Source organism: Lissotriton vulgaris, chromosome 1_2 (assembly GCF_964263255.1).
Source record: "Lissotriton vulgaris chromosome 1_2, aLisVul1.2, whole genome shotgun sequence".
NCBI lineage: Eukaryota > Metazoa > Chordata > Amphibia > Caudata > Salamandridae > Lissotriton > Lissotriton vulgaris.
The window spans coordinates 46297202-46322294 of NC_141686.1; the positions used below are offsets into that span (position 1 = coordinate 46297202).

General features: G+C 45.0%; 1 protein-coding gene across 1 annotated transcript in view; it reads left to right on the forward strand.

The window, feature by feature from the left end:
* Positions 1-25093, forward strand: part of OVCH1 (ovochymase 1) — an 852055-nt gene that overhangs the window by 203915 nt on the left and 623047 nt on the right. Inside the window, exons 9-10 of the mRNA XM_086952799.1 lie at positions 3792-3882; positions 16984-17117. Coding sequence (XP_086808925.1) covers positions 3792-3882; positions 16984-17117 — 225 coding nt within the window. The remainder of the gene's footprint in view (positions 1-3791; positions 3883-16983; positions 17118-25093) is intronic.

Sequence of the window (25093 nt, forward strand, 5' to 3'; positions counted from 1 at the left end):
AGTTGGGAGAAAGCATGTTTTTATCGGAAAAAAATGCATTTGATAAAATATTTTCTTATGAGGTGTTCAAAGTCCAAAAAGGTATTTTTTACTTTATGCTCAAATTTCTTAATGGTGTGTACATCTTGTGCAGAGTGAAAAGAACTAATATCTCTGGCAGTTTAAGCACTGCAAATGAACCTATCAAAATAAACCCATTTCACAGCTTCCCTTTTGAATATTCAGTCAATCAATCATTTGTAAAGCGCACTACATACCCGCGAGGGTCTCAAGGCGCCGAGGGGGGGGGAGCGGGCGGCGCTACTGATCAAACAGCCAGGTCTTGAGTATCCTCCTGAAGGTCAGCAGGTCTTGGGTCTGTCGTAGGATCAGTGGGAGGGTGTTCCATGTCTTGGCGGCGAGGTGGGAAAAGGATCTCCCACCGGTAGTTGTTCTTCGGATGCGCGGAACAGTGGCGAGTGAGAGGTCGGCGTACGTAGCTGGGGACCTCTGTCTTGTCTTGTTCAGCTTCAGACGGCTGGTCTTCATTCAGTCAGCGGCAGCCTTCATTCCTTCGTGGAGGTTGGCTTTGGCTGTGATAGGGTCCTTGCTGAGTGTCGTCGACGTAGATTATGTTGAGGTGGTGCTGTTGGGCGACGTGTGCGAGCCGGTGCCATGTAAATGTTGAACAGCTTCGGGCTGAGGGAGGATCCCTGGGGTACACCGCAGATGATGTCAGAGGCTTTGGAACGGAATGGGGGAGTCGGACGCTCTGGGTTCTGCTGGAGAGGAAGGTGGTGGTCCAATCCAGAGCCTTGTCTCGCATCCCTGTGGCATGGAGGCGTGGGTGTAGTGTGCGGTGGCAGATGGTGTTGAAGACGGCAGAGAGGTCTAGGAGGATGAGTGCTGCGGTCTCGCTGTTGTCCAGCAGGGTCCTGATGGTGGCGGTGATGAGAGCAGTCTTGGTGCTGTGGCTGCTGCTTAACCCTGACTGGGAAGGGTCCAGGATTCTGTTTTCTTCGAGGTATCGGGTTAGCTGTCTGACGGTTTTCTCGATGATCTTGACCGGGAAGGGGAGCAGGGAGATGGGCCGGAAGTTCTTGAGGTCTCTTGAGTCTGCCTTAGGTTTTTTGAGTAGGGCGATTATCTTGGCGTGTTTCCAGATCTCTGGGAAGGTCGCGATCGCAAGGGAGAGATTGATGACGTTGCGCAGGTGGGGTGCGATGGTGCTGCTTGCTCTGTTGAAGGCGTGGTGCGGGAATGGGTCCGACAGAGAGCCGGAGTGGATTGAGTGCATGGTCTTGATGGTGTCATCGTGCTCATGCTGGCCCAGGCTAGCATAAGTCACCCTTTATGTGGGCCTTTGTCACCAAGGCAGGGTGCATTAGGACCTGTAGAAATGTAATGTTAACATGTCCTTACAGTGAATAGCACCCAAATGCATTGTTTTTCATTCTTGAAAGGCCTGGCTGTCAGAGTTAGGAAACCAGAGTAGAGATTAAAATCCTAACACTGTATATACAGAATGGGCCTAGCTAGAAAAATGAACATCTATTTTTAATAGTTATCAAAAAATCAATGGTGAATTCAAATGTTTGATACAATTTAGCCAAAAGTAACTTTTAGAAAGCTACCTTTTCCGTGCCTGAAATTCATGGAGGTTAAATTTGCTCTCAGACTTCAAGCCAGCAATTACCATTTGAATAGGTATGAAAGGACTTTTAGAAGCAAAACAATAGGCTGACATGCAGAGGCAAATCCTCAGAACCTGACAGATTATGCATGGTGGGAGGGCTTTGAGAATCCTTTTTGACATTACTGTCATATTCTGCTTTAGTGTCAGATCTTGCTTGACAGGTTTGCTGGGTTTACATATACCACTGTGGGGCATACTTGAAAGGTGGATAACCAGATACCAAGATCAATCTTGTGTATCCACTATCTGGTTGCTGAAGGACCTGCTTTGTTCCATCAGACTTCTGTCGCTGGGCTTTACATATAACAGTGGAAGTTGAGGGGAGGCTTGAAAGCAAGGCAAACAGGATGACAAACAGTTCTTGTGACTTCAGTGTCTAGTTGCTGGAAACCCTAATTTTGTTCTACCAGACTTCTGTCTCTGTGATTATTGTGTGGACAGTGGTCCCAAAACTGTATTTAGTGTTCGATGTTGGAGGACACTATGGTGACCATTAAACACTCCCCACACACATCTGCAGGCCTCAGACCCCATGTTAGTGTGGCTGCAGGCTTTTACCATCTTGAAAATGTCCAAAATGGGTAGAGTAGGCTCCGAGAACTTTTAACCCATTGGTGAGGATGTGCCTTGAAGTCCTTCCCACACACTAGCTTGTGCCAGGCATAAATGTGGCATCGCTAGGCGCCCACCTCAGAACATTCCTAGACCTGAGGAAGATCAGAAGAGGACCTAACCTGCTGTCTACAACCCGAGAAGAGAGTTGATGAACTGAACTTACTCCTCCTTGCAGCCAGTTCAAAGAAGTGACTTGTTAAAGCCACAGGAAGGCAACAAGCTACATGAGGTTTTTTCCTACAACTGGACCTTTAAGGGAGCCTGCATTTGGCCTCTTCCTACCACCCTGTGAGTCTTTGCTTGCCTCACCAGATGCCCGAGGGGGTGAGAGGAGCTTTAGAAGTATGAGTCTTTGGTTGATTGTAACATAAAGGTCTAAAAGCGTGATATAAAGTTTGGCAGATGGGATTCTCTGCCACAAACATGATGAATACCCCGCCCTATTAAAAGTGCCATAGGATATAATACATTTATAAAGCAGGAGGAGACAGAAGTTCTGTTAAGATTGTGATGGAGTGTGTAATGCATTAATTATTTAACTTGCTTAGCGCAATAGTATACACTTTATTGAATGCAAAATGAGTTTAGCATTTTGGTATGGCATACAGAAAGGGAAAAGCAAATTGTTTCATTTTTAGGGTTTGCTTTTAGACCGCTTTTGCTGGTTGTAGTGAAAGACCTATTTTAAACAATACGATATAGTACATGAAAAACATGCTTTGGCTCAGCTTCTTACTCCTGATTAGATGGCTTTCTTTCTTGTCACCCACATCCCTGTTTCTGATTTCATTATTTTCCTCCCTATTGTGTTTATCCTGGTCTGAGCATTCCAGTCTCCCAATGTTGCTTGAGTGGGCGGTATTCTGCAGCTCTAGAACTTGCATTGAAGTGCACCCAGCAGCTGCTTACCCACTAGGCATCAGGTCAAATTCCAGGATGGACACCCACTTCTGTGCAGCTACACTGGGCATTTTTTAATTAGTTTTCTTTTTCCTCACCTCGATTGCAAGGGCATTTTTGATGGGCTTCCTTGAACAAGAAACCTCTGTCTTCTAAACCTCTGCTCTCCGTAATATTGTTAGCCTCATCAAGGAACAAGCAGATAATCTATAGTAGATTGCAATAATCTTGTGACCCAATCTTTCAGGGTTTTTTCTCAGTTTGTCCATGTTTTATTGAGAGAGCATGCTTTGAATGGATGAAATGTAGTACAAGCAGAACAGTCCTTTCAAGTTACATGCTTAGCGCCCTTACTCTCCTTCTGGTCACTTGTCTGTTTCAAGCCAGTAGCCATATAGCAACAAAAATGCCGTATTGTACAGTTATATAAACAAGACCAGAAAAACTTTTGGCTAACACTTTTGTCACTTCGGTTGTTGATGAACTGAGAGCACGTTGTTATGCAACTTAATTTGAAATGGAGGTTTTTGTAGGCTCCAGTCAAAATTAATTTTCTGAACCCCCCTGATGCTCCTTAACAGTGTCTATTTTTTCATTGCAGGCGGGTGCAGCAGTGAGGGACTGACGGTCAGTGGAAGCAGCGGCACTATTCAGTTTCCCCAGGGCATAGGAGAAAACTATACTAATAACTGGTAAATGTAACTATTTTATTTGTATTCTTCTTAATTCTTATTGGAGTCTTGAGGTTCTAGCACTGAAAACGTGGCACAGGTCGAAAGGACATTCAGCGGTGTGCCCAGCAAGGGGTGGCCATTTTCAGTGGTAAATGAGTGCCTGCTCAAATAGTGGGTGAGCTTTTGCATATAGACCTTAGATCACTTTCATAAGGTGTGGCCCCTTCCAAAGAATGGGATTGCTTTGCATGCATGCTTGCTTCATTCAGTCAAAGCATGTACACTGGAGAAGTGTGGCTCAATGATTAGAGCAGCAGACCCTGATGCAGAGGTCTAGCCCGGGACCAGGGTTCAATTCCCCGCCTCGGTGGGTCTTTGGCTCAAAATTCCACGGACCTGATAATTCTCGCCTCAGCGCCTATTCCAATCATGGAGTCCCACTCTGCAACTCTGGGCAATAGCTTGCTTAATCTCCACAAAGGCCCCCACAACGCTAAGGATGCCTGGCCTCCACCTTGGGGGTGCCCAGCAGTGGACGCCTCACAGGGAAAGCAGGACGGGTTCCACAGCGGTATTCGTACAAGCGCCTTGAGACCCTTGCGGGTGAGTAGTGCGCTATACAAGTATCAATTTACAATTGCAATTTACAATTACACTGATTCTGCGGGGGACTGCTGAATACGGGCCATATTTAACGTTCATCCTCCAATGCCAGCCTCTATTGAGAGGGACCAAGAAGGCTCCCAGGAACTTTCTGGAAACTCTTTGTGGGGTTGGGAGTATGGACAGTCAGTCTGTACCCCACAGATGTTGGGCGGTGTTGCTGGTCTCTTTTTAAGTCTGGCGTGACAGCGCAATTGTTGTCAAACATTGTAATTTAACTTAAATAAGGGCTTTAAGAAGCACTAACAGGAACAGGGATTTGGTTCCGCGTACATGTTGGTATCCAGAAATACCTGTTTTGATTGGGCAGACGTTGTATGCTTCCACAAAGTGTTTGTCCTTCACGCATATGTGATCATTTTGTATATCCAGCTGTCTGAGCCAGCATCACTATAGCAGAACTTGAACTTTCAGGGGCACACACATGACGCTGTAGTGCTATTAAAGTGTCTTGGATGAATGTGTCATTTACAGGGTTTGTTTTCCTCTGGCAGCAGCACACATAGGAAGAGGTCAGTGATTAACTTTAGACTCCAGAGCCGAGTTTTATTTTGAAACCCCAAGTCTGCATTAATCTAGATGGGATTTTTAGGTCTGGCAGTGCAAGTGCTACCGGACCTTATCTGTTCAGAAAAAAAAAACTTTGAGTCTTCTGAGAGGGGCTAAGGCTTCATCCACATGTTGGTTCTCCTGAATACAGGATTTGTTTGTATTGCACTTTTTGATTTGTGACAACGTTTATGCTCTAAGGAGCAGGGCTGAGTTGGTTATGGTGGCAAGCCAGTCATCATGCCTATGGGCCCAATCTGTTTATTATGAGATGCTATAATAAATGCTCATGGCCAGGTGTATTTATTAGTGAAAAGCATGTCAAAGTGAACAGGCAGTCAAGTGTGGATTGTTAATACTCTATAATACAGATTACAGATGGGTATTTTGTTGCATGAAATCCCACAGATTTCTGCGGTAGGCAGTGGATTTGGTGTGTCACCCAGAGGGACAAACCATGGATACAGAAGGTTTGCTGGGTGAGAATCCTTCTTACGTCGTTTTAGGAGAGAGTATTTTGGCAAGCCAACTGTAATTTTGTATACCTTTTAGGACTGTCTCATTCTTACTTTTTGGAAAAACCTATTATGAAACATGACAAATGCAGATGGTCTAGATAATTAACTGTGAAAAGCATATTTAAAAGCCAGTAAGCCATTAACAGTTAATAGTTATTACATTGTGTTCTGGGCTATAGACAGGCCTTATGTTACATACAATTGGCCACCCACTCTGACAAACCGTGGGGGTTTTCACTGTACCGATTCTGCTTAGACCCTTTTGAGAAGGGGTTGTACATTGTTTTTGCAAGTTGTAATTTTGTGGATATTTATACACTTTTATAACTGTATACAGCATGATAGCAAGTTTGTGAACTTGATTAGGCCAATGTTGGGTAAAGTTGTAAAGCCAATGTTAGAATAAAGGCTTCATCAGTGAATTTGGTAAAACCATGCCAGATTTCATAGGTTTGAAGTGTTCATTATGAAACATTGACTGAGCCTGTAGGCCTACCCTACAAACTTATTGTGAGCATGATGTGCTAAAGACAATAGGCTTTTAAGGCAAGATTATTACACGCTGCTAAAGTCAGTAGGCAGTTAATTTGTTACATGGAATTTGACCGCATAGTGTAGCACGCAAGTGTTTGGGTGAGCCGCCACAGCACACTGTGCAGATGGAAGATATTCACTACAGCATCCTTGTTAGCCTTGTTTAGGAGCGCTAGTAATTTGCTTTGCCAAATGCAATTTTTTGTAGATTTGTACTTTTAGGACTGTGTGCCAAATGGTGGACTTGTGTGAAGCTTGTGCTCAGTAGAATAGGTGTGAGTTGGTTAATGTGACATGCCAATGAAAAAAGCTAGAGACCTTATTGATTCACTGGGAAAAATTAGGTCAGATTACTTCGGTTTGATTTTTTTATAATGAAAAGTTATGACAAATAGCCGAAAAGCGTGTGTTAAATGCAATAGGCTTTTAAGAGTAGATTTTTACTCTGTACTAATGTGGGAAGATATTTTGTGACATGGAATCTGATTACTATAGTAGGAAAGAGTTTTGGTGGTGGAGGAGATGCAGCTAAATCACTATGGGAATGGATGATTTGCACTATGGTAATACTAATTAGGATCTACTAGAGATTTTATAGTGTTGTGAAAACTGTATTTTGGACAGATTTGTAGTTTGAATACTGTACAACCGATGATGGCTGTGTGGGGTGGCTAATATACCAACACAATAGGTCCGAGTTGGATATAGTGGCAAGTCAATTCCTTTTCCATATCTTTACTATTTTTGCCTCTGCTTGAAATTCAATAAAGTATACAAAAATGTAAAACCTGTTGAAAACACATCACACAATTTGGAGCACAAACCAAGCCCCACTACAAACATAACGGGTTCACACAATTAGACATTTGCACCATAACCAGGTCACCGAACAGCCAGGAGCAGCAGTAATATACTGGATTATATTGCATATTACAGCACCACATATCATTGTGTGCATGCCCAACTAAAACAGAAGACAGCAGCTGTGGTGTTCATAGAGGGTGAAAATCATCACTCCTCCAAATTTCTGAAATATATGCCCAAGATCATGCCCTGTCCAGCATCCCCACACTCAATCAATCAAGCACTGCCTCCTGCTCATAGCAAGGAGGCAATCCCCAGCCACTGCACTGGCTCTGCAGCGGGGTCGCTGCAAAGTAGAGCTCATAATTAGGGCCACCTAGGCCGGCCTTCCTGCATCGGCCTGTGAAGCTGAGAGCGCTACGTGGCGAATGCCCGTTTCACATATCAGTTTGATCAAAAGCTTATTAAGGTCAACCAAGAAGTGGGTGGGAATTCTGAGGGGCAGTGCACAGAAAAGTATAACAGTTGGGGGAGAATGAGCATCTTGGAGACCACCACCCTACCCAAAAGGGAGAGGTACAGCGATGTCCAGAACTCGAGGGACCGCTGGATAGAGATCAGAGCACTAAACAGGCTACTTTTGAGGAGGTCCACGTGGGAGTGGAAAACCTGTTTGCCAAATTACTTAAATGTATTCAACTGCCACCTAACCCTGGATTGGGGCATTCTGCCACTTTCCTGTTCCGGGATCGGGGGGGGGGGGGGGGGGGGGGAGAAACAAGTATGATATGAGTCAGTTTACTTTAAGGCCTAATATTGCCCTGAATTTCTCTAGTAGGACAATAGAGTCCGAGGGTCAGGACCCAACGTCCTGCAGGTAGTCCAGGGCATCAACCGCATAAAAGTAAACCATGTGGTGGGTACTATGTTCCTCAATCCCCCACTGCTGTGCATGCAAGCTTAGTTTATAGGTCAGCGGTTTTATATCTAGTGAAAAGATAATTGGTAATAAAGGGCACCCCTATCAGGTGCCTTGCAGGATGGCATAACGATCGGATTGCAGTTGCCCTGTCTTGAACTGTGCTACTACTTGCCTGTATAACACGCATAGCCACCTCAGAAATCTGGTTCTGAAATACAACATTTCGAAAGTCGCAAATAAATATTCCCACCCCAGCGTATCAAAGGCATTCTTAATATCAAGCGAGACCGCTGCTGAAACCTCAACACTGGCCGAGTGAGTCCTCCAGCAACCCAAGAAGGCAACAGATGTTGAGGAAGGTGTTGTATCCCTGTATAAACCTGTTCTGATCCATATACATGAGAATTCCAACAATAGGCAGCATCCAATTCACCAAGAACTTCCCTAGTATGGTGTAATCGAACTTAATAAGCGGCTACGGCCGATAGGACTGAACCATCCAGAGGATCCCGGCCCGGTTTGGGGAATACCAGTACGATGGCCTCCCAGCGGGAGTCTGAGTGTCTGCCAGTCTCCCATGCCTCTATTTGCCCCTCAATCATTCTTGGAGCTAGTGTTTCACCAAAGACCGCATAATATAATAATAATCTATAGGGAGTCCTTTCATGCCTGGTGCCTTAGCAAGAGCAAAATGCGCTGTAGCCAACCAATCTCAACCTGCAGGGGAGCATCAAGCTTCGCCCACTGCAACAGATCTAATCTGGAGTACTAACAATGTGCTCCCCATCCAACCTTAATGATCCGATTGGAGAACACGAGCAATCTTCTTATACCAGCCATGCCAGGAGCCATCCCACTCAAACTCCTTCACCATGTAGGCGAAAAAGTATATGCTTATAATCCAGTTTCCGCAGCTGTGCTTAAAGATCCAGTGTCACTCCCCCTTAAACAGCACAGTTGATCGGTCGCTGTGGCGTCTACCGGCAGCATCAATCTATTACTCTCCTCCAAATTAAGCGCTCCTCCGCTTCTGTCATACCACCCCCCCCAAACCCCCCAAACCATGGAGGTGCACTGAGCCCTCAGAACCACTTTGTGGGTGTCTCAAGTCACTGCCCTGAGTGAAGTGAAACCTGCGTTCGAGGCAAAGTATTCTGAGATTTGCATCACCATCCCAGAGTGCCTCTGTCTGCAACCCCCATGTGAAAATACAAGAACGGGCCCTCCCACCACCGCGGAGTCAGTGGGCAGGGATCAGACTCTGTCCACAGCAAGTATGCGGTTCAAGGGATCATAGAGCTAATCCCCACACAGCATAGAAAAACCTCCAGTCTTGTGTGCAGGCGTTGCATCAGGGAATAGAGAACACTCCCTGTCCTCTGGGTGTTGCAGGCACCACATGTCATGTAATCTGCCATTAAACAGCCATCCCTGGAGGTCCTGGATCTTTTTACGACCATCAACCCATACCGAGAAGGGAGGTGATCATGAGTGATGACCAGGAAGAAATTAAAGTCACCTCCCCAAATAGCGTTTGTGTCTTGGAGGAGGGCCTGTTGAGGCCATCCAAGGAACGCACAGTGACCAGCATTTGGGGCATAAATTGTAAGTAAAGCAAGGGTCATACCATCTAAATGGCCCTGCATTGCAATGTACCGGCCCTCAACATCCACCCTATGAATTACCACCACAAATGGGACCCTCTGTGTGATCCAAATAAATACTCCCCTCGCATAGAATGATGTCAACATTCCGAACACCTGACCCCTTCATTTTGCAATGAGTTTGTGTAGTTCTGTCGTCATAATGTGCTTCCTGTATGAATGCAATGTGTGTGGCATAGTTTAAGGTAAGAGTGAATACAGTGCCTTTTGGTAGGCGTAGCCATTCTCCCTGTCAGTATGTTGTAATGCAATGTCAATTCCTTCAGGACCTCAGCCATGATATATAGGTGTCAGTGTCCTCCCCGCACCGCCAAATATATGCACAGCGGTGTCACTGTTGGCCAGCCTAATGCATGTGTATAACTCCTGCACCATATAAACCAACTCAAGGGCCCTCCCTTCCATACCACCCAGTCCGGGTACCATGAGGTGGCCGGTCATTGTATAAACATCTTAAACACTGCATACAGATAAAAATCAAGGTACTAACTCTAGTCCAATATGGTAAACTGTGGTGTGTGGCAAGCACGGTTCAGAACTTGTGGGTCACTGTGTCCTCCTGCGACCCACCCAATGTCCCCTCAACCTCCTCTCCCTAAGCACAGTATACCCTGCCCTCCAACGAGGGCATGGGTCTTAACATTCAAGGAAAATAGGGTCACTTACAGCAGGTCATCGACAGGCAAGATGTGAGGTCTGGCCCGGGATGTTCATCCCTCCCTCCAATCCCTGCGTGAGTCAGTCATATAATTTGTTTCCAGTCGTGGAGGCCCGATCCAGCTGAAGCACCACAAACTGGTTGCAGTTCTGGTGCAACACCTCCGCCTGCTCCTTGGCTCCATGGTCCTTGAAGGGTGCTTGCGTGGTCTCCTTGAGTAATGGTGGTTTGTTCTCCAGGTAAGTCAAACTGCAGTATGTGGGGCTTCCGTTGGTGGTGTTGCTAGCCCTTTTGCGTGTAACCATGTCCAATTGTCCTCAGGGGACATAAAGTAGTGGGTATCCTTCCCCTCAATGACCTTAAGCCTTGCCAGAAAGAGGAGTACATATAGCAGGTCAATCCTCCTTACTTAATGTTTGACTGAGGTGCAGGTGCTCCAACGCCGCTGCACCTCAATGGTAAAGTCTGGATAACCGTTGATGGTACCACACTCCAATTGCCAGGGACTTTAGACCTGAGGAGCTGGAGGATCAGGTCCTGGTGTCTGAAGTTAGAGATGCTTTATCACGGGGCACAGCGGTGCCATTCAATTGAGGAACTTTCATATCCTTCCAGCCAGCACCGTGGACGCCAGCCCCTGTTCCAGGTAAAAGTTCCACACTGGGAACTTCTGCTCGTTCTGAGGGGAATCCCAGAAAGCAAACATTGTCCAGACATGAGCAACTTTAAGCATCCTCTGTCTTCCATTGTAGTGCTGTCATGTCATGACTGCATGCAACCCCTGCCTTTGAGGATGTAAATCCTACACTGTGGGGCGTATTGAGGTCAAAGCGAACTCCATGTTGTCTGCCAGTTTCCGGTGGTTCACTCTGAGCAATTCCACTTCTGTGGACTCTGCATCAATTTTTGACACCAGTGTGCTTTTAGTGTCCAGGATTGCCTGCAGTTTCTTTTCAAACTGGCCTGAGTTTTTTGAGGGTTGCATCCAGTATCACCCTGTACCTGCCCACCGTCCTGTGGTGTGAGGTCTACTTCAGGCAAGGAGTGCACCTAGGACAGCTAGGATTCACCATCATGGCAGATATTGGCTCCCATATTTCAAGCAAAGTTCCACAACTGTACACTAACACACCACAGGGCCACTAAGACCCCTTGAGATGAGGCCAGCGCAGTCACTCATCAGCAGGGCACCTCACCACCTCTAAAGTACCTGGGTGTCCGTGTCCAATCCAGACTGGTCTCAGTGTCCACTGGGCCTCAGGGAAGAGAAGACCGTGTAGAACTCCACTTCCCGATCCACCCGGTGCTCAGCCACCTCTGCGTTTGCTCATCCGGGCCCACTTGGGGTGCTCATGGGCCACTGTCAGAATCAACACTTAGTAGAAATAGTAGATGTAGGACATAGAATAACTGTAGCACAAAATAACAATTGTAGAACACCACCAGTAACCACTGGTAAAAGGTAGGAACACACTACGCAATACTAGTCACCATAGGCATAGGTCACGCAGTGAAACATAAACTGACTAGCATAAACCATACTAGGCAAAACAACCTCCTAATCATGAAACACATTTAGAGGTATAGAACAGGCATAAAGGCATTACGCATAAAATCACATTAGGCATCGGGTAATTACCAACATAAACACAAATCACAAATCACCTTGCGCAAGAACCACAGAAGTTACTGACCCCAGGCCAACGGGCCTTCCATGGGGCTCCACCATGGGGCTCGCCCACCAGCTGCCTGCCCTCTCGCAGGGCAGCTGGACTCAGCACCACCCAACACTGGCACTCTGGGACTAAGAAACTGCACCAGGCCCCAAACGAAGTAGGTGCAGCAGGAGGGGAGGGGGCTGGCACCGGCAATGTGCCCCAACGCCCCCTCTACCACAATGACCCCAGGAGCCCTCAAGTAAATTAGGGCGGGCACCACTGTGCATGTGAGCCCCACTCGAGGGACACTTAGCAATCAATCTGCCCCCAACATTGGAGTCCTGCTCTGGGACTTCTAAGGAGACAATGTGGCCCAAAACAAAGTTAGTAGCAGCAGGAGGGGAGGGGGCGGGCACCGAAAATGTGCCCCGACACACCCCGAACCACCATAACACAGAGCCCCACTCACCACGTTTTGCAGGACTCCTATTGCGGCTTTCTGGACGGGTCCTCTCCTCTGGAACCTGCAGGGCTCTCACTACACACTGGAGCCCTGCTCAGGAAGCCCTCTCCTCTGGTGGGTATCCACTCGCTCTCTGGTGTCTTTGGCAGCAGCACGCGGGGCTCCCTTCTCTACACGGGAGCCCCGCAAGCCACTGCAGCACTCTTCTGCCTCACTAGGCACCACAGGGCTCTTCAACTAATCACAGCACGGCCTTTGCGACGAGCCTCCAGGCTCTTGGGCACTTAGCCTATCAAAGCGTGGCCCCCGCGATGAGCCTTCAGGCTCAGAGGCGCTGTAGCCTATCACAACGCGGCCCCCGCGACTATCCTCCAGGCTCAGAGGCGCTGTAGCCTATCACAGCGAGGCCCTTCCAAGGAAGCACCTGGGCCGGTGGCGGTGATTCCTTCACAGTACGGGGTAGGCTCCCGGTTCAGTAAAAAAGTTTGTTTAACAACACAAAAAGTGCCTGGCGGGTGGGCACCCGCTATGGCATAAAAAGTGGCACAAGGTCCCTGGCGGGGTGGGCACCCGTTAGGGATATTCAGGAACGGCAAATATGCGGGGTAGGCACCCGCTCGATCAGGACACCAAGGCAGAGGAATTTCCACGCCGGTGATCTCTTCCCTCAAAATGATCGCAGCTCCGTGCTATAATTCACAAGTAGGTGTGCTGCTCCTTCAAAGAAAAGGGCACCGCAGTAAGCGCTCTTCAGGGAAATAAAAGCGCTTCCTTAGGAAGGTAAAAAGTGATTTCCAGGCGCTTAAATGCAAAGTCCTGCAAAGTCTGGTATAATGTAGAGGGGGCAAAGGCTGGGCCCAGGGGTCAGCTCACAGGGCCCTCCAGCAGGGAGGCAGTCCCTAGTGGCGGTTCCTCCTGGCGCCCAACAGCAGCAGGCCCCCCCTTAAGCCAGGATCAGAGAGAACAGATTCATGGGGTCACAGCCCCTTTTTATACACACATTTCCTTTGTCTGAAGATGCAGGGCAAGGGGAGAACCAGTTACTTTGTTTTGCTCAGCCCCTCTCCCTATTCAGAGGACAGGCTAGGGACATCAGACACACAACAGGGAGCAGAGCCAACAATGTGGAGGGAAGGCACAGCCCTATTCAGGTCCCAGGTGCAACTCCTCCCTCCCATCTACATGCAGATCTCCCCATTCACCAACGGGCAGACCAATCCTGGCTCCTGGAGCCAGGCACACCAGCCAGCCCCTGTCACTCACAAGCCAGATAGGCAATTCACATCTCACAGCACACAAAAATGCCAACTCCTAAAAGTGGCACTTCTCCACTAGACACAATAAATCTGCTCACACCATTGCGCAGCATTTATTCTCACGAGTTTGCAGTTACCAAACTCTGCACTCCTCTCACACCAGGAACTACCATGGACACACATATCCCCCATGCATTCCTATAGGAAGGCAGGCCAATCTCACCACACGCACTCAGAGCGCTCGCACTTTACACTGGGGCACAGTGTTAAAGTGCGCAGCAGCCAAAAACAACTAACACCAGATCACATTTAAAAGCAAAAAAGTTTAGGGGTGAACCTGCCAAAAGGGCAAAGTCCAACAATATGCATCTCAGATGTGCCTATGGTTAACGGCAGCCCACTTCCGGCGTTACTCTATGCAGATGACGCAGTGTTATTTGCCCGCACTCCCAAGGCCTTGCGTCATTTAGTCCACTCTTTTGTTAATTTTATGGCTAACCTGGATTTATCAACCACAACCTCTATCCATTGTTGTGTATTTAGTAAGCACTTACAATTTTTCTTATTTGGGGGGGTCACAATTAGTTCCTCCGTATCTTGGTTCCCTCACATTGCACAAAATAGGATTACGTTCTCAAAGGCTTTTGGCTCACTTCTTAGTCTGTCATTTAAGGGAGGAAGGGCCCTTACACTGATGCTGCAGATATATTCCGCCCAGTGTGTACCTATTGTGACCTATGGGGTGGAATATAGGGCTCAGGTGACCGACAAACCTCCAGAGGGAATAAAATTACTTTTACAGGAGAGCCCCTGCATCAACCTCTAATTTCATCTGTCACATTGAGCTGGGCCTAGATTTCTTGAGATTATATTTGGAGCCACCCTGCTCTTTTATGGCTTTCTATCTGGAGTTCGGAAGAAGATAACTTAACAAGGGATATCATTTCTGACTGCTTGGTATGCAACTGTATTTTAAAACATCCCTGGAATCAATTAGTTTAGCTGATACCTTTGCAGATAGTGCAGTGGACAGCCGCTAACCGGAAGGAAGTACAAGCTCTTTTGATAGAACATGTTAAAGAAGAGGGGCTGTGGGTGGAAGGTCAACAAAGTATTATGCGCTATATGCACCTCAACCCGAGGCACATTACCACAAATTACTTTTAGAACATTAGTAAGAGCTGGAACAGAGATTTAGTGTTCAGCTTTCGGGCTGGTACAGTGAATTATTCCCTTTTTTTCCGCTTGGACACCATATAAGCTTGAGTCCAGAGTTTGCCAAAGTAATAATTTGCATGATCAGACTGATACATTTCTTCCTTTTCTGCGAATATTATAAAATGTACACCCAAAAATTCCTTGTACCCTTTTTGAGGTTTAGAAATGTGCTTCTGCCTACAGGTCTATCATTTTTTACAAGCATTGTCTGATGAAACTTGTGGTTGTGTAATCTAATTTCTTCAAGCAGTAGTCCGCTCTAGACGGTTGATACTTTTAGGCTAATGTATTTGTTTTTAGTAGATCCACAATTTAGCATGTGGCTTTCTGCATTATTTTGATTTTTATCAAAGTCCATTTATATCTTTTTAACGAATTGTTGATTTTATGTGTGTTTAAGTTGTATGGTGTGACATATAGTTAAAACTGCCTACTTTTCACATATTTTGTATGCTTTTATGGCTGTTTGCAGCTGAATAAAGAGGATTCAGATATGAACTCCCTAAATCCTAATCAACCATGTTTTGTTGTCAAAGGATAGAGCAAATTGTATCAAATGCATAAAATGTTATTTCGAGATAGTGGTCACATGCTTTATGGCAGTGTGGGAAAGAGTTGGTATACCTAGTGAACAAAAAATAATTTGCATTGTCCACCGCATTGTCCTCTTTTAGAGAGCAATAGAAGATAATGCTTTTAGCACAATTTCTAGGTTGTTTTTATGGAAATTAAATGTTGACTTAAAAATAGTTTTTAGGTATAAGATTTCTGGTTGGATTATGTGTTTATATTCATGTAATTGAATTATTGGGTTGTAATCAAAATGGCAAAAGGCAACGTTTTAAATCCTGTTCAGAAATCCTGACTACCTCAAACGTGGGTCATGGGGATGCAGGTGGAGGCCTTTTGCAATCCTCCAGGAGCAGCTTGTTGTTTTCTGGTACTAACATGTTAAACTACTAATGATTAAAGTGTAGTTGAGAAGTTGAGCAATATGGTGATATGTAGCGTTAATTTGTGTTGCTACTAAATCTAATGTGGCTGAACACTGCATAAAACTGGAAGCAGAGGTGCAATGCAGATCTCCTCACAGCTCCAGGTTGAGAAAAAAACAGTTAAACTATACGTAAGTCTACCAGGAAATAAATAAACCTGTAGTTTTTACAGCCCAGCTGAAATCGCTCCAGCTGTCTATCGGGAGTCAGCATTACATATCATAAACAGTCGGTCGTTGATTGAGCTTGAGTGGCTTTCCTGTCAATCTCCGTTGCATTGCTCATATTTTTTGTTTCCTCCCTTTCTGTGTTTGATTCTCCCACAGAAGCTTTTTGGTTTCACCATTTGTAGAATCCTCATTTTTCCTGCTCTGATCACTCTTTTGTAAACAGAGCCACTTTTAAACACTAGTTTGCCAACTTTCAGTGCCAACTAATAGTCAATAGAAAAACTGCAGTGGAAATCTGGAAGCTACTACAACAATCTTGATAGACTACTTTAACCAAGCATTGGCCATGCCAATCAGTCTAAGTTGTATATTATGGTGAGCGCGGCAGATTCTCATTAAGAGTGCTTGTTTGTCAAGGTTGTCATGTAGCAGACTAAGTGCGTGATTTCGATTTCGATGGATGGGCTACTCCGTCACACCGGTGACGGATATCCCATCTCCCGAAATATAAATCGCATAGGATATTATGGGATTTATATTTCAGCGACTGGATATGTCACCGTTGTAAAGGAGTAACCAGCCAGCTGAAACCTAAATCAGGCCCTATGCCTACTTCAGTGAACCAGTTCCTTCATTAACCTGGTTACAGAGGATGTTGACCTACATTGGAAAATGCTTGGGTAAACGCATGAGACACCAGGAAGCTTAGAGGCCTCGCACCGAAAAGAACAGAGCGGTTATTGAAGTACATCGGGGCAAACGAATCACTAGACAACTTTCCTATGAAATTCATTCCCGTATACTCCCTGGCATTTAGTATTTAAAGTACACATTGTTTGGGGTCTTCTGTATAGCAAATGCACTTGAAGCAATAGATTTTTGAACTTTTTCTTAAAGGAAATTGCATAGAACTGCCATATGTTGTTGCAAAAGAAAATTCTATTTGTGGTAAGAATATTTGCTCTTTAAACATTTGATGTGCATGGCTGCGAATCTAAAACTTGTACCTGTTGCCCCTTACATGTTTGACTAAATTTTGTCTTCCAGTATATGCCTGTGGAACATAACTGTCTCTGCTAACAAGTTCATAGAGATATTGTTTTCGAAGATGGACATTGAGAACAGCGCAAACTGTGGATTTGATTACCTATCTATCATATCAGCAGACAACACAGTAGTAGGTATGTATCACGTTCTATTATTTTCCTGTTTACAGCATGTTTTAATTTCTGATTTAATCTGATACCCACAATAATTAAAATGCAGCAGGCTATTTGGCGATATCCACTGAATGAGTAGCAATTTCACATGTTTCTTGTGGTTTTTCACATAAGCTACCTCACTCACACAGTTGCCTCTTTGTGCAGTTTGTGCCAGTAGTGACACTTATTTTAAGGATTATTTTTGGTTCCTCCTACGGGCATCGGTCTTCTGAGCTGTGAAACAAATTTTAGGCATACTCGAGCTACCAGTACCAGGCCTTACTAAAAGTTAATTCTACATGACTTGCTCTTTGTGTTGTGCTACAGGTGACACTGCCATTATTATGGGAGTGGTAACCTTGCGCCTACTGGTCCCATGTCCACTGGTCTGATATAATCGGTTTTAGTGTCTGAGCGGGCATGGGGGTCACAGTGCCAGCAGGTGCAGTGAACGTGTGGTACCTGATTCTCAGTTGTGCACATCCGTGCTAGTTTCCAGTACCGACAAAAGCCATGCAGTGACCCATACCCCTCAAAAAGGGAGTGGAGATGTAGATTTCTCGCTATTTGTCTGCTGTTGTCCTGCTGTCTCGCTTAGCCTTACTGCTGAGAGCCTGACCCACCCCATGGACGTCCATTCTCAAAAAACGAAGGAGTAGCGGAAGTGACATCACACACCATATGACCCGAAAGACATCCTAGACAGTGACATTATGACTTATGATCCCTAATCTTCCCAGGAAGTGGTCACATGACCTTAGCCCTGAATATATTACAATATTTGACATTTCTGGAGTGATATTAGAACTGCATGATTGCTATACCAATAGGCTCTAAAAGGGTACTCTTCAAATATTAAATTTCTTTCATTATGTTCCAAGTCAATGAAACCTGATGCTACTCAGGAGTTGACCCCCCTTTTTTCAAAATGTTAGGATAGCCCCATATATCATACCTCGTTTGTGCCACGGTCTGTATTTTGTCATAGGAACCCCTTCTGCAGAAAAGTATGTACAATATTCCAGTGTCAGAACTTTTTCAATAATAATGCCATTAAAATATCATGGATGAACCGTATGTCGAAAATTACCTTTGGTATGTCTGGGCCCACCCCACTACCTGCTGTCTAGATCTGTTAGTGTCTGTCTGGCATGTACATAGGATGACCTAAAAGTCAGCTCTTACATTGTATTCAAATTGCAGCACCTGAAGGCCAGTGAGCAGCTGCTCAGAGCATTCCCTGCTTTCAAGGACACTGCCTCAACTGAAGCACAATCTATGCCACATGTTCTTGTCATATAAAGTTTGTGTCTGTTATATTACCTCCTTCAAATTTAGGTTAAAGGGTGACTAAAACCTTTATATCAGAAGCTGTTTAGAATACAATGTGTGGTTTTGTTGACTGAAATCTACTGTTGCCCTCCTATCTCAAAAGCTGGCTCCCAACATGCTTATCGCATCATGTCCGTTTCGCATCAGACCTTGCTTCATGTCTGGATCATGCCCTTTCCTTGTGCATAATCTCCCTGTGGGTGGTCTTCTGGCATACTTTCATGGTATCTGGATATGTGGCTCGCTGCATGATCATCTTTGATAATACAGCAGTGTTGGAAATGGCCCTTTTTGCAGCATTATCCCCAAACCTTTTGCTTCTTCCTCCTTTATTTTTCCTGACCTGTGGCTCTTGGCAATAGGACTCTGGGCACTTTACAACTGCTGATCAGTGCTAAAGTGCATATGCTCTCTGTATACATTGTTATTGTGATTGGATATCCTTGACTGGCATATTTTGTTTCACCAGTAGGTCCCTAGTAAAGTGCACTGAGTGTGCCAGGGCTGGTGATTCAAATGCTACTAGTGGGCCTGCAGCACTGGTTGTGCCACCCACAGGAGTAGCCCTAAAATGGTGTCTCAGGCCTGCCACCGCAGTGCCTGTGTGCAGTTGCTAACTGCCATGCTGCCCTGACCAGTGTCCACACTGGCCAGGCCTCACCCTTCCCTTTCTGTACACTTTGGACACCCCTATAGAAGGCCCTAGGTGCCTCCCTGGGCAGGGTGCAGTGTACGTGAAAGGTAGAGCATGTACTAGTGTGGGTGACGTGTTCTGCTGGGGATTTCAGCCATTTTCGTTTTTCACTACTGAAGGCTATCTTGCCCATGGGTTATAATGGGGAATGCTGTGTATAATGTTTACCTGCATATCTTCCCATAGGAGCAAGATAGAAAATTAAAGTCTGGTATCCCTGAACGTATAATTTAATAACATCTTTTAGGAAAGATGGTTTTTAAATCCTGTGTTTGAAAACAGCACTTTCAGAAAGTGGCTGTTTTCTTGTCTGACCTTTGTGTGCCTTGGCCTGTTTCTGAATTGACTGTCTAGTTTGAGTGACAGGGGCTGGGGTGGCTCCCAGAGGCTGAGTGAGTCATCCATAAGCTGAATAGCTTCATCTGCATGTATAGTGGTGGGAGGGAATAGCACCTGGGCCTGAATAGGGCTGTGCCTGCCTTCCGCAATGCTGGCTCCACCTCCTGCTGGGCGGCTGAAGACCCTGCCCCTCTCTCTTAAAGGAAAGAAGAAATCAGGTAAACAAAGTGATCCAGGACTGCCCAGAACAGTTTTGGACTATGCCAAGGCCTCTCTGCCCCAGAGAACAAAGAGAATATTGGTATAAAAAGGGATACCCAGACCTCAGAAAATTAGATCATCCTGGAATCAAGAAGAAACCTCTGCCAAGGATAAAGCTGGAAGACTGAAGGAGGACTGACCTGCTGCAAGGCTGCCCTGCAGTTTCTTTGCTGCCAAGGAGAGGGGAATGACTTTGCTGTTGCTGTGTCCCCTTACTTGAAGAGATCTCCAAGGGCCTGAGAAGAGCTGGCCTCCTGTTAAGAAGTCCCGGGCACAAAAGGACTTCACCCCCCGCTTTCCCCCTGCACTCTGCTGAGTGAGTTCTGCCCTTCCTAGAGTGCTTGATCCAATTGTGGGGTCTCTGTAATTTGTTGCCTGCTGTTTGGGGAGCTGGACAAGAAGAAAAGAATATCTACAATTTGCACGCATCGCTCGCGGAGCGCATTGTCGACCGTGCGAGAAAATTCCCGTCGACACAAAGATCATCGCAGCGCCTATTGCCGCTGCAAGAACAGACGCATTGTTTGCTTGCGGAGCGCATCTCCTGGTGCGGGAAGATTCCTGTCGCTGCGAGTATCGTCGCAGCGCCCGTCGTTGCTGTGAGATTCTCGCACCGCTCGCTTGCGGACCGCATCCCATCGCTGCGAACATCATCGCAGAGACAACACATCGAGGGGCCACGAGAGAGGAAGATCGACACTGCGTCGTGCATCGCCACTGCACTGAAGAACGTCGCATTGTGCCTTTACCGGAGAAACCTGCTCCTCGGAAATCCATACATGGTATCGCACCTCCACATACAGACCAGATTCATTGCAACATGCCCCCTGCGTGCAGCGGGGCTGTCGCATCGCCTCCCCAGGGTCTCAGGAGTGACGCATCACTTGTTTTTGGATACTGCAGTTGCCGCTAGGAACCTTTGTTGCATCAATGGTACTTTGGGCTAAAAAGTGACGCAACTGTGGATTATTTTGGTGCAACCCTTTGAAATCTTTTTAAAGACTTATTGGAACAGTGTATGTTGGATTTTTGTCTTTTTGGTCTTGTGTAGTTTAAATAAAGATATTAATTTTTCTAAACTAATGTGGAGTCCATTTGTGATGTTTTCACTGTTACTGTGAGAGTTGGTAAAAATAGTTTACAGATTGAATTTGATAAGCCTGTCTGCTCGTGCCTAGCTACCAAGGGGGTGAGCAGGGTGTTTATCGAAAGAGTGTATCCCCCTTACCCTGACTAGAAACAAGGGTCCCTATTTGGACATTGGTATCTACCTCTGCCAACTAGAGACCCCCAGATCTAACAAGCAGGGATTGAATGACTCCTCTTCGTCTCTAGTCAGTGACTTTTCTTTAGATTTTTAGGCTGTTTAAGTATGTACATTAAGGTCTTTTCAGAAGGACCGGGTGGCTGGCAGAGATGTGAAACATGGTGGAATGCTTCGGTTTTTTCCCCGTCAAGTTTTGTTCAAAAGGGATGCTTGTTAGTTTTTAGGGGAAAGTATTTGGCAGTGCTTAAAATAATACAATTATAGAGAAAGCCAATAAGCCTTGCATTTAAATGGTAAGTACTGAGCTACTGGCTTTGCCAGTGATTGTGTTGCCATTGCCCAAATTAGTGGGAAAAAAATGTAAATGATAAAATTGTCAGCTTTGAACCATCCTGATTATTGCAACGAAATTGAGACCACTTTCTAAGAACCATTACACTCCTCTCACATACAATCCTCTCAAGCACATTCAGACAGATAAGATCACTAAACAGCCCTTTAACTAATTGATATGATTTAACTAAATGATACTCCATCACAAGGAATACTTGTTGCTCAACAACATAATCCACAAATACCAATATATATTAGCAGATATCCACAAACATATCAATCTCCCAAGTCGTCCAATCGTTTCTAGATTCAGATATGTCTTCAAAACCATGGCAAAATACTTGAATTCATTCATTTAATAAAGGTTTTGGTCCACACTGACAAACGTTTGTGAAATATCAAATGGACTTGATCCAATTATTTGAAGACCTTGACTTTGACCTCAACCACGACCTATTTGTGGGTTTGGATTTAGAATTTTTATATGCAAACATTCAACAAATGGAAAGCTTGCACATTATTTAAAAAACAATTCAGTTCTGCAAGAGTAAACACATCTTTCCTAATTTAACTCTTAAAGGTAGCAGTAACAAAAACAACTTTTTATTTAAAGCCGCGCATTATTTCTTAAAAGAATTGTGCTTTGCCTCCCAATGTTCCATTGTTTATGTAGATAGTTTTGAGACTAATCTGGCATTAACACGTAACAATCCATATCATCAAAATATTTGTTTCGGGAAATGATATATAGACAATTCCTTACTCATCTGGAGAGGTAGTACTGATTCCCTAACTAATTTAATTGGTTGAATAACCAGCATCAACAACATTTACCTTTACATTTGACTCTACAAAAGATGGTTTCCATTCCTGGACTCACTTTATCCTAAAATCAGAGCGTAATTCCCTAGGCTATATTCGATCAGCCATTCTATGAGCCTGAGGAATGGATTATACTTTGGCCCATTCTTGTGTATTTGTAGGAATTGCAAAATGCGAGCTGATGATTTCAGAGAAGCAGCTTTACTTTAAAAATAATTATTGGGCAGAGGCTACCCCAAAGACCTTGTTTCAAGAGCCCCGAAATGGGATTTGTATTGCTCTTAAAGTATTACTTATCCCACGAGTAAAAGCCAAACATATTTGCATTCCTTGTGGGACAACATTTAGTGCCTGCACCAATAAAGTAACAAAAATCACAGGCTAGTCAATTCTACGGACCAGTGGCCTATTTTCAGAATTACCACTCTTCCTAAATAAGAGGAAGACATCTTCACAATCGTGTAGTGCGAACCATGAGTTGGGATCATGAAAGTAACTCGGGTACCAACACTCTGTTAACCAGTTAGGACCTGCCACCCATAATAGGACACTACAAATGCCAGAACTGTTCTGCTTGCACTCACTACAAATACCAAGGAATTTCGATACAGTATTAGAACTCCTACCTTAGAATAGTACACCAACTGTAATTCTTCCAATGTCGGGTACTGTAGAAGTCTGTAAGATTGTGTTCGCTTTATATTACTGGTTAGTAGAATGTCTGTGTTCTAGTGTTCTAGTGTTCTTAGTGTTCAACCTGGAGAAGGATGGTTGGTGCTTGCTCTACCAAGGAGGGCGTTTGACATCCTGTGCTCTCCCTAGGATCTCTGTAAGATGTAACTACTTGAATTAACTTGCATGAGGCAGCTTTTCCAGTGTTTCTACGATGATTATTACACTTATGATACTTGATACCCTTACAGGCTTATTTATATTGGTCAGCCAACACAAAGAATAAGACTGTATATCCTCTAACACAAAAGCAGAATTCGCTGAGAGACTGAATATGTCCTCTTTGTGCCACACTGCAGATGACTTGAGCTGGCAGGTAGTAGAGGAAATACATTTACCACTTATCTCTCTAATAATTACTTACCAAAAGCACGTACACTAGATGCCATTTAGTAAAAAAGAGACTAAACTCTACGGAAGAATGGATTACAATGATTTGTCCAGAGATTATTGAGCCATTTCTTGACAGAATGCCCATGATTTTAGAACTATTCTTACATTGCCGTCCTATTCCACCATTTTTACCTGCTTTTGATCAATCAATTGGTTAGTGTTATTTTCTTACAGACATCTTCATGCATATATTCCCCCTCACAGTATTACTTTCTCCATTCTCTTGACTGATACTTATTTAGATTTCACTTAGTATGATGTTCTACTCGTTTAACTTGCAATAGCAGACCATGACTTATTTCCCCTTTTTCCATCATGATTACTTCATTGATGTTTAGTTCCCCATTCAAGGGTTTCTATTTACGATCAATAACATGACACTTCATTACCTTCTCATGTGGTGATGTGGCACCTTTGTACCATAAACGTTTTCCTAAATCAGTCTTTTTAATACATTCAAGTCACCCCTAGGGTAGGGCTTAAACAGTCTCCAGAGCAGAGTGCAATCTATTTAAAAAGTAGGACATGTATTTGTAAGCTTTACATATCCTGGTTGTGAAAAACTCACATGCGTTTTTCACTACTGCAAAGACTACCTCTCCCATAGGATAACATTGAAGTTACTTTAAGCGAACTAGTTTTGCTTTGGAAATGTAATCAAACATCTGCATATGGTAAAGTCTAATTTTAAAATGCTACTTTGAAAGTACCACTTTTAGAAAGTTGGCTTTTTCCTGCCTTAGCAAACACAAGGAGATCATGGACGGAGCAGCCCTAGTCACAGACCTGGGTTGAATCCATCATTGTTCTTTAGCTCACTTGGCCACCCCAGTTCAGACCCCGCTATATGTAAATCAGTCTTGACTCTGTGCCTTCTGGGAACCGTCCTACCCGAACTGCCAAGCCAGGTCTTCACTGGACTGGAAACATGCCTTTTTCCTGGCTTAGCCATTTAGTGCCTGTAGCCTGCCTGGGTCAAATGACTGGGTGTAGCGGACTGTTGGACTTTGTGTATTCTCCTAGACAACCACATACAAATAGATACACCAGGATTGGCCATTACTGGCAGGATGGGAGGGCGGGGCTGAGCACTGCCATAATTACACTTGAATAGGCTGTGTCCTACTTCCACATTAATGAAATGAAGCTTTTATAAAATGCAAACTGTCCTCCCAAGGGAGCTTCCTGGCGCTACCAGATAACATGCTACAGCAGATACTGATTAGGCACTAAATGAGTGCAAGACATGATTCATCCGCTGTTCCATATAACCATCTTTTTAGTGCCTTCCTGATATGTTCTTCCGATTCTATTTATCTTAAAATACTTGGCATGAGATTCCAGGCATTTGCCCCGAACAGTCGCCGACTTCCCTCACCTTGTTTTAAGTTTGAAGTCGGCTGTTTTAAGGAGGTTAGAGGAGGTAGATCTAAGTGTCCTCCTTGTCGTGTAAGGCCTAAATCGTGCAGAAAGGTAAACTGGGCCTAATCGGCGCACTGCTCTGAAGACTGTAAGGAGAAGTTTTAACAAGATTCTTTTGTGGCGAGGAGCCAATGAAGACTTTTTAGAGCTGCGGAGGCTGACACCCTGCAAGGAAGTTTCAATACCAGTCTGGCTGCTGCAAAGGACTGCGTACTTCCTTTAGGTAGACTGGAACCAGGACAGTGAAAGCAGGATGCCCCTGGACTTCAAAGGGAAAACTCTACAGTAGATGACTTTCTGAGCCTATGGGGGACAGCAGGCCACCCAGGTCAAGGATACTCTTGGAAGTGGGCCTGGAGG